Source organism: Zootoca vivipara, chromosome 11, assembly GCF_963506605.1.
Source record: "Zootoca vivipara chromosome 11, rZooViv1.1, whole genome shotgun sequence".
NCBI classification, from domain to species: Eukaryota; Metazoa; Chordata; class Lepidosauria; order Squamata; family Lacertidae; genus Zootoca; species Zootoca vivipara.
In genome coordinates, this window is record NC_083286.1 from 60,998,885 (window position 1) to 61,013,983 (window position 15,099).

General features: G+C 42.6%; 1 protein-coding gene across 1 annotated transcript; it reads left to right on the top strand.

Moving 5' to 3' along the window:
- Nucleotides 1-9,506: 9,506 nt before the first annotated feature.
- LOC118077352 (myogenesis-regulating glycosidase-like) lies at nucleotides 9,507-14,428 on the top strand. The gene is made up of 2 exons (XM_035100971.2): nucleotides 9,507-12,454; nucleotides 12,536-14,428. Exon 1 carries the CDS (start codon nucleotides 10,316-10,318, stop codon nucleotides 12,398-12,400), a length of 2,085 nt encoding a protein of 694 aa, XP_034956862.2. The 5' UTR covers nucleotides 9,507-10,315; the 3' UTR covers nucleotides 12,401-12,454; nucleotides 12,536-14,428.
- Nucleotides 14,429-15,099: the final 671 nt, after the last annotated feature.

Below are 15,099 nucleotides of genomic sequence, written 5' to 3' on the forward strand. Positions count from 1 at the left end.
TTTACAGATATCGTTCTAGTTCTGCCAATAAAATGTTGTTGTTATGTATTTTTAGATACTCCTTAAAAATTATCCATTCTTTTGATACTTTTTGGTAGCCTGTGTCCTGCACCCAGCCTGTTAGTTTTGCTAACTGTAGATATTCAATCAACAGGGCTTGCCACTCTACAAACGTAGGAGGCAGTTCGTCTTTCCATTTCCTTGCGATCAGTATTCTAGCGGCAGTCAAGCTGTACATCATAAGTGTTCTGGTTTCCTTTTTGAAATTGTCGGGTAGAATGCCCAAGAGGAATATTTCGGGTTTTTTCTTGAATGTTATCTCAAATATTTTTTTGATTTCATTATAGATTTTATCCCAGTAGATTTTAATTAAGTCACATTCAGAACGGATTAAGTTCGTAAGTCGAGGGACCACTGTAGATGAAAAGGAAGCTCCAATCTCCATCTGAAAATAATCTGTAGCAACAATTATTCATAATATGCACTCCAGAATAAACCCAGCTGTCTTCAAATCTTAACCCCTCGGACAGTGCAATATGACTCACTGGGGAACATTTTTTTTTTCATTTTCTGTTGCATGAGATTTTTCAACTGTTCTTATGTGTTCTTTCAATGCTGATTTCATATCTGAAGTCGGTTTTGTTCTGTAAGCTCTAGTTTTTTTTGCAATTCATGTTTTTCACTTTTCACCATAATCTTCGTTTTTCGCAATGCAAGAATTCAATATTTTATTAAACACAGAGCCAAAGTAGTACAATATGATTATAGATTCTATTGAAAGAAGGAGACCAATTTAAGTTAAAATCGTATAAACAGTCGAAAAACAACGTAGATTATTGGTTTCAGTACTACCAGATCAATGAAGTGTATAAAATGGACAAGAAAATAGGTTTTCAATTGGAGAAATACAAATTGGAGCCAAAACCAAAAAATCTTTCCAGGATGTATAATTTTTTGCTTGCGTGGCATACGAAAAATGAACTGGTGAAATCTGTAATGATTGATTAGGCTAAGGACATGGGGCACAACATTATGTTGGAGGATTGGGAGAGGTTGTGGAAAAAAGGTATTTACAGCATGTAATTCATTGAGAGAAAATACGATGAAAATGATGTACAGATGGTATTTAACTCCGGTTAAGATAGCAAAAATCTATCATACACATGATAACAAATGCTGGAAATGTAAAGATGTGGAAGGAACCTTTTACCATATGTGGTGCATGTGCCCCAAAGTAAAAGACTTCTGGGAAAAGATTTATAATGAATTAAAAAAGGTGTTGAAGAACACATTTATTAAAAACACATTTATTCTGATTTGCTGCCCCCGCCAGCCAGAAGGCTAGTGACGCCCCTGCAGAGATTTCTCTTTAAAATACATTTTATTTATTTCAATTGTTAAAAGCCATACAGATTTACAAAAACATAAAGGAAGTTGGAACATTTCCCTGTTACATATAAAGAATTCCACATTTGAGAAAAAAGAAAAGTCAAGAATAGAAAAGTAAAAAGAATAAAACAAGGGCAAAGATAAGGTAGGAAAGGAAATATATATATATATATATATATAAAGAAACTATGTATATAAAAAAGAAAAAAAAGCAGCGTTCTTCCAATCATATCCTGTGTAAGTTATATACACCCATTTAAATTCACACTTAAGTTTCATATCGGTATTTCCTTGTCCTTTTGAATTTCAGCATGGTTCAATTCTGCTATCAGGATTTGGCTATTTAATCGAATTTATTCTGGAGGGGAGTCAAAGCATCCACTTCAGCCCACAAAGGAGCAGAGGAGGTCCCTGGCTCCCAGATTAGGATGTTCCCTTTTGCTGCAGATCCTCTTTTCACACTTAGAAAGTCTGTAGTGTTTGCACGAGAACTTACGAAGCTGCCCGTATCGACGTGTAGGTGGGTTCCCACGAGGCAAGACACAGTGATAACAGCAAGAAACTTTATTGAACTACATAACTTGGAAAACAGGGGCAAGGCAACTGCTTATATACATTTCTGGAGGCCTGGGCCACTCCCACTCCCAACGTGATTGGCTGTCTAAACTTCCAAGGTGTGAATCACGACTCACGAGTTCAAGGGCCAATGGCGATCACACAGGGTCTCTGGACGTTTCACCGTCTATTGCAGTGTTTCTCAACCTTTTTTGGGCCACGGCACACTTGTTCCGTGAAAAAAATCACGAGGCACACCACCATTAAAAAGGTTAAAAAAATTAACTCTGTGCCGCCCTATATTATAATTATGACTGTAAGAAACACTTGCCAAATATTGCTTTCTGGCGGGTTAGTGTTGTGAATTGGCGGCCGCCAGGCTCGTTTGCATTGAGCTTTGGGAAAGAGGAGGAGAAATATTGCTTTCCGGCGGGTCAGTGCTGTATATTGGCGGCCGCCAGGCACGTGACAATGCAAACCGCCCTTCTCGTCGCCGCACATAGCGGCACACCAGCCAGCGTCTCGCGGCACACTAGTGTGCCGCGGAACAGTGGTTGAGAAACACTGGTCTATTGATCCCTGTGTCACCACTGAGTTCGTCCGCTGCCACCAACCAGTCTCTAACTGGTACAATACTGAGTCCAGTCGGGGTTAAATTGGAACACAAAATGATGTTAATTAAGTTACAGTTTAATAAGCGTGCGGTTGCAATAAAAGTCTTCAGTCAACATAAACAATTGTTTCCTATACCGGCCTATACCTTCCTAGCATTTAACTGTTCCGAACTCCCCTGGTATCTCCACACTAACTTAGCCAACCCACAGACTCTCTAACTGCCCCAACCTCTTCTCTCTACTCTCAGCTCTCTCCCCTCTCTTCTACTGTACTACCCCTCAGGGCTGGTTGTTATAGTCCTTCTGACTCCACCCCCGTGGGTTCTGATTGGGTCACCCAGTTAACTATTTCCCCTCCAGCACTATACATAGGTAACCGTCACAGCCCAAATCCTGAAATGTCCTGTGATTGGACATCCTGTATCGAATCAGAACAAAAGAGCTCCATACACAAGGTCAGGCAAACACAGACCACTGAATCCATAACACGTATGCCGGGGCCCATCCAGTCTGGTCCTTAGCGCCATCACTCAGTGGTAGAGAGCACCTGCTTTGCTGCAGAAGGTCCCGGGATCATTCCCTGGTGGCAGGGTCAATGTAGACAATACTGAGCAAGATGGCTCTGTATGTGGCAGCTTCTTCCCCATGTTCCTATTGGAATCAGCCCTGTATTCAGAGCAATGAGGACTAGAATCTTAGCTCGTTTTTAAAGGAAAGGGCCATAGTGCAGGGGAAGAGCATAGCACAAATATGTACACACTTTCCACGTTCAGTTGCAAATTAGGTAAAGGTAAAGGGACCCCTGACCATTAGGTCCAGTCACGGACGACTCTGGGGTTGCGGTGCTCATCTCGCTCTATAGGCCGAGGGAGCCGGCGTTTGTCCGCAGACAGCTTCCGGGTCATGTGGCCAGCATGACTAAGCCGCTTATGGCGAACCAGAGCAGCACACAGAAACGCAGCGTCAGGGGCATTGCAATGGGGGGCGGTCTGACCTGGGTTACACTGGGGGGGGGGTGCCACTTGGGGCCCCTACCCCATGACTCCCAAGCCGAGCCTCCAGTATCCCGGCAAAAAATCCGCTCGGTGCACCGCAAGCGGCTTGCTCCCTTGGCCAACACGCGCTCTCCCTGCTGCGGTGCACGTTCTCCCTGGGCAGAGTCGAGGGGCGGGGCAGTGAGGGGCGTCATGACGAATGTGTCGTGACATAATGACGCTGCGGAGAGGCGCCCCGCCCCCGGGGGGTGCTTCCGTGTTTGACGCCCCGGTTGTCAAAGCGGCTAGCGACGCCCCTGAGCCGCGTCATTTTCTGCAACCGGCATTCCTTCTCTCTTTTGTAGGAAAATCCCAGCAAGAAGGGCAGATAACCCCTGAAGTTTGATGGGCAAAGGGGAAAAAAACCATCCTTCTCACATTAATTTGCACAGTGGTGGCTTGGTTCTCAAATTAAATCCGTTCCAGAAGTCCATTCCAAAACCAAAGCGTTCCAAAACCAAGGCATGCTTTCCCATAGAAAGTAGATTAAAATCTAAATAGATTAATCTGCTCCAGACTTTTTAAAACAACCCCTAAAACAGCAATCTAACATGAATTTTTCTATCTAACGGGACCATTGATCCATAAAATGAAAGCAATAATCAATGCACTGTACTATAAAATCAATAATATGGTATTGTAGATGATAAAGATTTTTTTAAAAAAATTCTTACCTGCACTGATAATAGTCATTGTTTGGATGGGGGCTTTTATCCATTTCCACAGTCACACAATCAATCAATCAGTAGCTAAACTGGATCCCACACAGTCACAAAAAGAAATTAACCGAAAAAGCTCTAAAACAAAAACGCAAAATAAATAGTGAAAGCAAAAGCACCAAACTTAATCCCTTCCGGAAATCTGTTTGACTTCCAAAATGTTCAAAAACCAAGACGCAGCTTCTGATTGGTTCAGGCGCCCCAGAAACAATAGCCGACAGTCACTTCAGACGTTCAGCTTCTGAAAAACGTTTGAAAACTGGAACACTTTCTTCCGGGTTTTCGGTGTATGAGAACAAGGCATTTGAGAATCAAGGTGCCACTGTCTAGGTTTCTAAAAACACAGTGGAGTCACAGAGCAGATTTAAAAAGCAAGGGAGAACCTCCCCTCTCAAAAAACTATCGAATAAAATAACGGAGGAAATTAAACTGGATATAAATGATAAAAGAAAAGGTTAGCCTTTCTGGATTAGGGCAAAAGTGCATCCTGTCCCACTTTCTGCCCAAGATGCTGAACTACCGGTAGTTGGGCCATTGGCCTGATTCAGCAGGCTGTTCCTATGGAGTGCTTCCTTTTGTTATAAATTCAGCAGGCTGCCTTCAGACCAAGACTGCAGTCCTATCCTATAGTATACAGTTATTAAGGACTTCCATGCTTTGGCACAGCGGGTTTTACCTGTATGTAGATATGCGCAGGATTGCACCGAAACTCCCTTGTGCTCGATTCTCTCTCTCTTTTTTAAAGATAATTTTTATTAACTTTTCCAAATAAACAACATTCAACAACAACAAAACAATAAACAACAAACACAACAACAAACAAAAATTTCCCATTTTATCATCTATTCTTTATTATTATTATTATTATTAAAAGAAAATCTTTATTTCAATTCTATAAACAATACAAAATAAAACAAAGTAGACAATAAGCAAATTAACAAAAAAGCAACAAACAAATTAACAAAGCAATAAAAAGATTAACATAACTTAATCCACACCATAACTCAAACCATAATTTCAAATTTCAAATAAGACTTAAATAAACTAATAGACAATGCAAATTATACAAATTATGATAAGAGAACGAAAAAAATAAGACTTAAATATTTACATAAAATACAAAAGAAAATAATTCCTACTATTCATGCATCGCTTCCCTTTCCCCCCCTCCATTCTTGCTTCAATTTAATTCTCACTCTTTATTTCACTAATTATGTCATTATAATTAATAAGATTTCCTGCTTTCCTTTCAATTTAAACAAATCACCAAATCAATGTTAAAATTTTCTTTTTTAAAATAATCCTCTACGCATTTCCATTCAATCATATATTTTTGTTTAGGGATGTTTCTAATTGCTGCGGTCATTTTGGCCAAATTCATGAGCTCTACCAATTTTTCCTGCCATTCATAGATTGATGGTATTTTCCCTCCTTTCCAGTTCTGAGCTATAAGTAATCTATCCATTTTATCATCTATTCAACTATTTTACTTCTCTTGCTCTGCCGAGCTTTGACTTCCCTCCCTCCCATCATTCGGTTTTCTTTCCCACTCTTATCTCGCAGTTCCTTTTGGTCCACCTACTTAAAGTCAATTCGTAGGATTTATTTCACTCCTGCAAGTGTCTTCAGACTTCTACAGTTCTTCCCATATAGTCCACAAATTTACTCCATTCCTTTTTGAACCTTGTCTCTCCCTGGTTTCGGATCCCGCATGTCAACTTAGCTAACTCTGCATAGTCAATCATTTTCGTCTGCCACTCCTCAATCGTCGGTAACTCCTGTACTTTCCATTTTGGGCCTAATAAAGTCCTAGCTGCGGTTGTAGCATACATAAATAATTTTTGATCTCCCTTTGCAATCTCCTCTCCTATGAGTCCTAATAGAAAAGCCTCCGGGTTTTTTTTGGGAAAGTATATTTAAAAATCTTTTTCAGTTCATTATATATCATTTCCCAAAATCTTTTTACTTTTTCGTATGTCCACCGCATATGATAAAATTCACCCTCTTTATCTTTACATTTCCAGCATATTTTGCTACTCATTCTATACATCTTGGCTAATTGTACTGGTGTTAAATATTACATTTTCTTTCAAGGCGGTACATGCAGTAAATTTCAATGTTTGATTCCACAATTTCAACCACGCATCATATTCAATATTATGGCCAAAATTTCTTTTAAAAAAAAATATTATTAAGTTTTTTATATAGAGAAAAAGAACCAGCAATAGCGTCTATACATACATACCATAGTCAAACATTCATATCAACGCAAAAAGAAAGATAAAGAAAAAAGCATTAAGAATCAAAATAACAGATAAATCTAATATAATATCTCATTTTCCACTTCAATCATGGACTTCCCCGAGCCCCCTTTCTAACGGTTCATTGGATGTCATTCTTCGCAGGTTCTACTCATATTTACTATCCTTAATTCCAATTATCACATTTTTCCTTACGTTTTACCATCCATTATAAAATTCTAATCTGAATTTTAAATATCATTCCCTTAATTCTTAACCTGCAGCATACACAATTGCTTATATTTCTCTTCACATATCAATTCTACAATATTTTTTATAATAGATTCTAAATTTCTTCCATTCTTCTTCCGTCTTCCCCTCTCCCCAGTACCGTAGTCTTCCGGTCAGATCAGCAAGTTCCATATAGTCCAACATTTTCATTTGCCATTCCTCTATAGTAGGTATCTTCGGTGTCTTCCAGTACTTTGCTAACAATATTCTAGCTGCAGTTGTGGCATATAAAAACAAATTCACATCTTTCATTGGCAGTTCTTTCCCCACCATGCCCAATAGAAAGGATTCTGGTTTCTTAATGAACGTGTTTTTCAACACCTTTTTCAATTCATTATAAATCATTTCTAATAAATCTTTATACTTATTCCAAACATTTAACAATGATTTCCTAATTACATGATTTTTTAATCCTTTATGACTTTTGACCTTGTCATACCATAAATACGCATGCCATCCAAATACATTATCATATCCTTCCAAATCTATTATGCCCAAAATCTCTTGCCCATTTTATCATCACCTCTTTTGTCAATTCATCTTTCGTATACCATTCTAACAACAAATTGTACATTTTTGATAACAATTTCACTCTGGCTTCCAACAATTCTATTTGAAATTTGGACCTTTTATCTTCAAAACCTATTTTTTTATCATTTGTTAAAACATCATTAACTTGGTGGTACTGCGGCCATCCGGTCAGAACCTCTTTTATCTCATCATATGGTTTCAACCGCCAACCTTTATCTGATTTCATCAAAATCTCCCTAGTAAGTGGCCCTCCTCCCCTCCAGTGCTCGATTCTCATTGAAATCAACGAGACTTGACTTTTCCGCACTGATTTATATGGGGCCAAATTCCAAGCCATTCCCTGGATCCAGCCCAATATATTTAAACGCACAACTCTAAAGCAGCATTAGCAGACTATTCCAAGAGTTTCAGGAAAATCCTGCAGTAGGAGATGGATTTCCACCCGGCTGCTCCAACTGTCAAGTCAGAACCTACTTTGCAACACAGAATTTGCAGGACACAAGAGGGTTTCAGTCTTATATTGCCCTTGCAGAAAATTTAGATTAAAATGCATGGAGCTTAATAAACTTTAATCTTGTACATCAAGAGTTTCCTCTCTTGTTCTCACGTTGGTGCCTTCATGCAGCCTTCACTTGCTTGATCTAAATCGCTTTTCCTCCGTTGCCACCTTCAGGAGCCAAGTTCAATTGCAGCCGGAGAACTTCAGAAACTTTTGTGACCGGGTGGTACACTTTGTGCTCTGGCTGTTATCCAAGGGCCCCTACAGCCAACCTATTAATTGAGCATTCATCTCAATTTGCTTGCACAAAGTATACATGGAGGTTAGATTATATCTGGTCTTTATTTAGCATTCATTCTTCTTTGTTTTCAGGTCAGCGAACATTCTTTCTGCATTCACCCTGATTTGCTTGTGGGGCGTTTACCAGACTTTTTGCAGCTTGAAAATTGACACAGTAACGCATTGAGAAATGTAAAATGCACAAATGACTAACAGGAAGGTATGTAACCACTGTGCAAACAAATCAGGTTGAAGTCTCATTATGGTGAATGCTCAACCTAGGGGCTTCAAAAGCCCGTTTTTTTAAAAAAAAATAAAGAAGTGGATTTGTTGTGCTAGGGCAGGCATAGGCAACCTTGGCTCTCCATATGTTTTGGAACTACAACTCCCATGATCCCTAGCTAACAGGGCCAGTGGTCAGGGATCATGGGAGTTGTAGTTCCAAAACATCTGGAGAGCCAAGGTTGCCTATGCCTGTGCTAGGGCAATAGGGCATTTTATCATAGAGAAACAGACTGGATTAGTTGGAAGGGGTTCTGAGGGTCATCTAGTTCAACCCCCTGCAATGCAGGAATTTCAACTAAAAGCATCCATGACAGATGGCCATCCAACCTCTGATTAAAAATCTCCAAGGATCTTTTAATCAATTTTATTAAAGGTTTTCAACGTAATATATCATAAAATTGAAACTAAAATAAAGAGAATTTTTTAAAACATCAGAAAAAAGAAAAAAAGAAAAGAAAATACAACAATAATAATACTTATTATTATTATTATTATTATTATTATTATTATTATTATTATTATTACCCCACCCATCTGGCTGGGCTTTCCATATAACAATCCTCGTATGATCCTCATAAAACACAAAATTATAAATATATGTCACACTCAGTCAGCACTTTCTCTTAATCTTCACCCATACAGAGTTGAATCTTCCCACCTTCCACCTGGGAGAGCTTCCTCTTCCTCAGTCTCCCACCCTGAGAAGATCCACTCTGACCTGGCTCTCATACCAGCCCCTTACTCTTCTCTCTGTTAGCTCCTCTTCATTTATCACAAATATAACGTTTCAGTGTGTTAAGGCATACATCTAGTAATACTAGAGAGCCATCAAAGATCACACAAGAAACCCAATACGAGAGAAAAGAAAGGGCGATCACTCCAGATCTTTAGAGCAGGGGTCAGCAAACTTTTTCAGCAGGGGGCCGGTCCACTGTCCCTCAGACCTTGTGGGGGGCCAGACTATATATTGAAAAAAAATAAAATATGAATGCATTCCTATGCCCCACAAATAACCCAGAGATCCATTTTAAATAAAAGGACACATTCTACTCATGTAAAAACACCAGGCAGCCCCCACAAATAACCCAGAGATGCATTTAAAATAAAATAACACATTCTACTCATGTAAAAACATGCTGATTCCCGGACCATTCGCGGGCCGGATTTAGAAGGCGATTGGGCCGCATCCGGCCCCCGGGCCTTAGTTTGGGAACCCCTGCTTTAGAGTCATTCATAAAGTTGAACTGCTGCAGAGAAAATTATTGCCAGCGCAGGGAGCGGCGAAGCTAAGACATCTCAAGGGCAACTAGCAAGGTATGAGATGTGGCCGCCAGAGGACTCTCCTGCCTTGGGAGAGAACGGCAGCCTGCTCTTGGGGGCCTTTGCACACAGTTGTATGTCTTTGCATTGCTGGTTTCCTTCTCCTGGGGCCTCTCATTCCGAAGCACTTTCTTTGCTCCCTCTCCCCATCCAGAAAGAAAGAAAAACCTGGCTGAGGCTTCGCAGGGAGTTGTGCCATCTCTCACTGCCCAGGGAGATTTGCTTGCGTAATAACCTTCCTTGGTCAGCTGACCGCCTCATCGAGAGTAAAAAAAAAAGCAGCAGGATGTTGCAGGGGTTGCAGCAGCAGCGGAGAAGTGTTGTTCCCGGTAACCAGGATTAATTTATTAGGCTCATTTATTAGCCTGGCTGAGATGCATTCTGTCACTGCATTCTGAAGGGTAGTGATCTGCATTCCTGGATACGGCAAGGGAGAGAAGGAGAGAGAGGGCAGAGCTGTTTTTAAGCGCAGTCTTCATAAAGCTGAGAAGAACACTCGCCACCATAAGGTCGAGCAACCCAAGCAACCACTGGCCGCCGCTATTAGATCTGTGATATTATGGAAGCTCAGCTGTTCCGTCGCCAAGGAAAAGGAGAGAAGTGTCAGAGGGAAAATGGCTCCGGGACAAAACCAACCCTTCATTCCTCTCTGGTGTCTCAGACATCCCAGCAGAGTTATCTTGGAAGAGCTGCGCTACTGGCAACAGGACTCATCATAGCTGTGGCCGTGGGCTGGCATTCCTACATGGTTCCTCCTATGAAGGCAGAGAGGGTGAAGATGAAGCAGGTGGAGCTGTGGCAGGAAGGCTTCGCCATTGAAAACCGGGATGGAGAAGTGGTCTTCAGAATGGCCTTCCAATCAGGTGTCCTTGACCTGGAGTCTTGTTCTAAGGAAGGGGGATTTTTAAGCTGTACCGGTACAGAGAGGGGGATGTTCAGTTTCATCATCCAGACTGTCAAACCCAACGAGGCGGTGACGTGCTACATCATCCGCTGGGAAGAGTTTGAGGCAGACTCTGCGGTGGAACATAAAATGTTCTGGGGGAACGCCCACTGGTATGGAGGCTACGAGATGAGCAAACAGCAATGGCCAATCAGGCTACCTGGAAGCCAAGAACCTGCACCATTTGTGACTAGTGATGTCTATTCTTTCAGGAACAGCTTTGGGGGCATCTTGGAGAGGTACTGGCTGTCCTCCAAAGCAGCTGCCGTCAAGATAAGTGACTCTGTGCCCTTCCACCTTGGGTTCAACGCTTCGGAAAGGTCCCTCATCTTCCAAGCCAGGTATAAAGATTCTCCATATGAGCCGTTGAATGAGCCCTTCCCACAGTTGAGTTACCATGTCTGCATAGGTTCAGACATGACCTCTGTCCACCGGTACATGGCCCAGGTCCATTTCAGGAAACCTTTGAAGGTACCTTCAGAAAGGATGTTTCAGTTTCCAATCTGGTCAACGTGGGCCATGTACAAGAAGGAGATTAACCAAGAGAAAGTTTTGGGGTTTGCACAGATGATTAAAAAGCACGGTTTCAAATACAGCCACCTTGAAATTGATGACATGTACACACAGAATTATGGTGACTTTGACTTTGACGCTTCGAAGTTCCCTCAGGCGACAGATATGTTTGAAAAGCTTAAGAAAGATGGCTTCAACGTCACCATCTGGATACACCCTTTTGTACATAGAAGTTCCCCAAACTTTGAGGTGGGAATAGAGAAGAAGCTTTTTGTCACGGAACCAAAAGGGACACTCCCTGCCATGGTTGTGTGGTGGAACGGTGTGGGTGCCATATTGGATTTCACCAACCCTTCGGCTAAAAAATGGTTCCAGAGACACCTGAGGCAACTCCGCACTAAGTACAGCATCTCATCCTTCAAGTTTGATGCCGGTGAGACATGCTACCTTCCCAAACAATTCCATACTTTCCATACCTTGGCAGATCCCAGCATTTGGTCCCGGCATTATGCAGAAATGGCCATTCCATTTCATGAGCTTGCAGAAGTCCGAGTCGGCTACCGATCCCAGCACATCTCTTGTTTTGTTCGTATCATTGACCGGGACTCAATTTGTGGGTATGAACTTGGGCTGAAGTCCTTGATACCCACGGTGCTGACCATTGGCCTCCTGGGATACCCTTTTGTACTGCCCGATATGATTGGTGGGAATTTTCTCCCTAACAAAACGGAAGGTGCTGTCGACATCCCAGATCGGGAGCTCTACATCCGATGGCTGGAGCTGTCGGCCTTCATGCCTTCCATGCAGTTCTCCATGCCTCCGTGGCTTTACGACAGAGAGGTCATCGACATCGCCCTGAAGTTCAGCAGCCTCCACGAGTCTTTGGTTGCCCCCCTCTTGCTGGAGCTGGCCGGGGAAATCACCAACACTGGGGACCCCATCGTCCGGCCCATCTGGTGGATTTCTCCCCACGATGAGGCTGCACACAAGATCGATTCCCAGTTCCTCATTGGGGACACCCTGATGGTGGCTCCCGTCTTGGAGATGGGCAAGCAAGAGCGAGACATTTACATCCCAGCTGGCAAATGGCGCAGCTACAAAGGGGAGCTCTTTGAAAAAACACCCATTCTTCTTAAGAACTACTCTGTCCCTTTGGACGAAGCGCCTTATTTTGTTTTGAATTCTTAAGCTGCCTTGGGACCAGGGAAAGGCCTTGGAACGACCTGGGCTCTAGCCCTCAAGGTGACTTTGACTTAATCAGTTTATCTTAAAAGCTCTTTCTTCACAGAGATTTTTTTTAATGCTAATATATTCTCGTTACAGACCTCATCTGGCTTTTGGTTCTGCTGAATCTGTGCAGCTCGCAATCTTTTTATCTCACTCTTCCATGACGGGGAAGGGCCGTTATCTCCCATGTTGCAGGAGGTGAAAATCAGGACCAGGTTAACTCATTGACGTTTTGTGAGTATGGAGAGAGGCTTTCGATATCACGGTCCGATTCTACACACAGATGCACGCACACACACTGCAACGGGAGTCCTTTGGAATGATTCTCCACAGAGGACCATGCAGTGACAACATCGCATAAAATAGATACGGGCATTGCAAAGAAAGTTATGTGAGCTGGACGCTTCTCGCTAGTCAAAGCAATTTCTGTTGTGAGCTGCAAACAAACAGGGGTTTCCTACGCCAAAAATTATCCAAATTATGCATCGTGGAATTTTTGTCTTCCAGAATAAATTAAGCATGCACTTTTGCACAATAATTAGCACCACTAGATGGAACCGAGGGCTCGCTCCCTTCTGCTTGTGCCATGCGGCATTCCCCTTTCCCACTCTTTAGCAATAGTCAAGTCCAGGGAAAACCTGAATTGTGTTTCCTCCAGTTGAATTACCTTTCCTCTACGTCCCCCACCAATCCCGGTGGATGATGATGATGATGATAATAATTCATTATTTATACCCCACCCATCCAGCTGGGTTTCCCCAGCAACTCTGGGCAGCTCTCAACAGATTAAAAACAGAATAAAACTTCAAACATTAAAAACTTCCCTAAACTGGGCTGCTTTCAGATGTCTTCCAAAAGTTGTTCTCTTTGACATCTGCTGGGAGAGCGTTCCACAGGGTGGGTGCCACTACCGAGAAGGACCTCTGCCTGGTTCCCTGTAACCTCGCTTCCCACAGGGAGGGAACTGCCAGAAGGCCCTCAGAGCTGGGCCTCAGTGTCCAGGGCAGAACAATGGGGGTGGAGACGCTCCTTCAGGTCTACAGGACTGAGGCCATTTAGGGCTTTCAAGGTCAGCACCAACACTTTGAATTGTGCTTGGAAACGTCCCGGGCACCAATGTAGGTCTTTCAGGACAAGTGTTGTTGGATTATGACTTCTGTCACTCCCCCAACTTTTCGGCATGCTGGCAGCGGGTGATGGGTTCGAGTTCGACAAGGACTTTGCACGTTCCCCGTCCTTGCCTTAAGTGTCCTTTGGCTGCTGAGACACTGGAAATCTTGCCTGGCCAACTGCAAAATGTTCTCAATGAGGTGTAGAAGCTTTCTCCTTTAAACTGAGCAACGCTGATGTTTTCCAAAAGCTACAGTCTGTGTCAGCGCCTGTATTTAACGGTCCAAGGGTTGGACAAATAGAGGTGTATCTACTAGAAAGAAAGAAAAAAAGGCCACCACAAACACAGAGTCACTTGGCATGAGTGGCATGCTGACAGACATGGCTTGAAGGTAATGCTATTGCAAACAGTACAGAGGGCAGGGCCAGAGAAAGAGTTTTCTTGCTTTCCTGCGTGCAACAACCAAACCAAACCAGTCTGGCCTGCTGTGCAGTAGCTGCCGATGTTTCTGTTATCAGGGAGTGTATCAAGATACAATAATAAAGCAAATAACTAACGGCAGAGAGATTTCATTGCATAGTTTTGCGTACAACAAATTCATGTTACAAGTTTGACAAATTCATGGAAGAGAATTTGGTGGCTCTCGGCCAGGATGGCTCTGCTCTGGCTCCCCGATCAAAGGCAGTCATGTTTCTGAATCCCAGTTTCTGGAAACTGCAGGAGGGGAGAGGGGCTCTTGCGGTAGAATCCTGTTTGCTGGTTTCCAACAGGCAACTGTTCAGCCACTGTGAGAACAGGATGCTGGATTAGATAGGCCACTGGCCTGTTCTTATAACTGCAGTAAAATGCCTTTAAAAAATGAAATAGAGGTATATAAATATTTGGTATATATAAATACATTAAAATGTATCGGATCAGCCGTGTTGGTGATGCAGATTCCAAACACGTGGGAACCTCCACTTACTCAATCTTATAATGAGCAGAATTCTCCCTTTTTCTCTGTCCTAGAGATAGAGAGTAAGAAGTCAATGCAAACACATCATTTTTAAAAGTGGTGGTTTTTGTTTTTTTAAAAAATAACTAAAGACAGAGTGTTCTTTCTGCCACCTTCCCGTTGGCTCTGAGAAGCTTCATTCTTCGTCTCGGAGGGTGAGAAGTGTGTGGGGTGCGTGTGGGAAGAAAAGCGAAGTCTATTTCTAGTTTGAAGAGCAGATTGGAAGCACAACAAGACTTTCGCACAATGTTAGCCGTCCTGGTTCCCCCATCTGGAAGTTTGTCTGCTCCATTCCCAGACTGCAAGCGGCAGGAAGGTGATTGACGTAAATAAATGTCAACTGAAGGCCCAGTCCCCTTGTTGCCAGCTTATTGCGTAAGCCCCACTGGCATGAAGGGGGAGCTTTGCAGAGGGGCTGGATACTGCTATATAGGCAATTCTTAAAGCCACCTTCACAGCTTGGGGCCTTCAGACTCACGCTATCCATTTAAAGCATATTCAATACACAGTTAAAGTGCATGACCACCCCCAAAGGATCCTGGGAGGTGTAGTTTA

Coding starts and splice junctions, on each gene's coding strand:
- LOC118077352 (XM_035100971.2), top strand. CDS start 10,316: ATGGAAGCTCAGCTGTTCCGTCGCCAAGGAAAAGGAGAGAAGTGTCAG.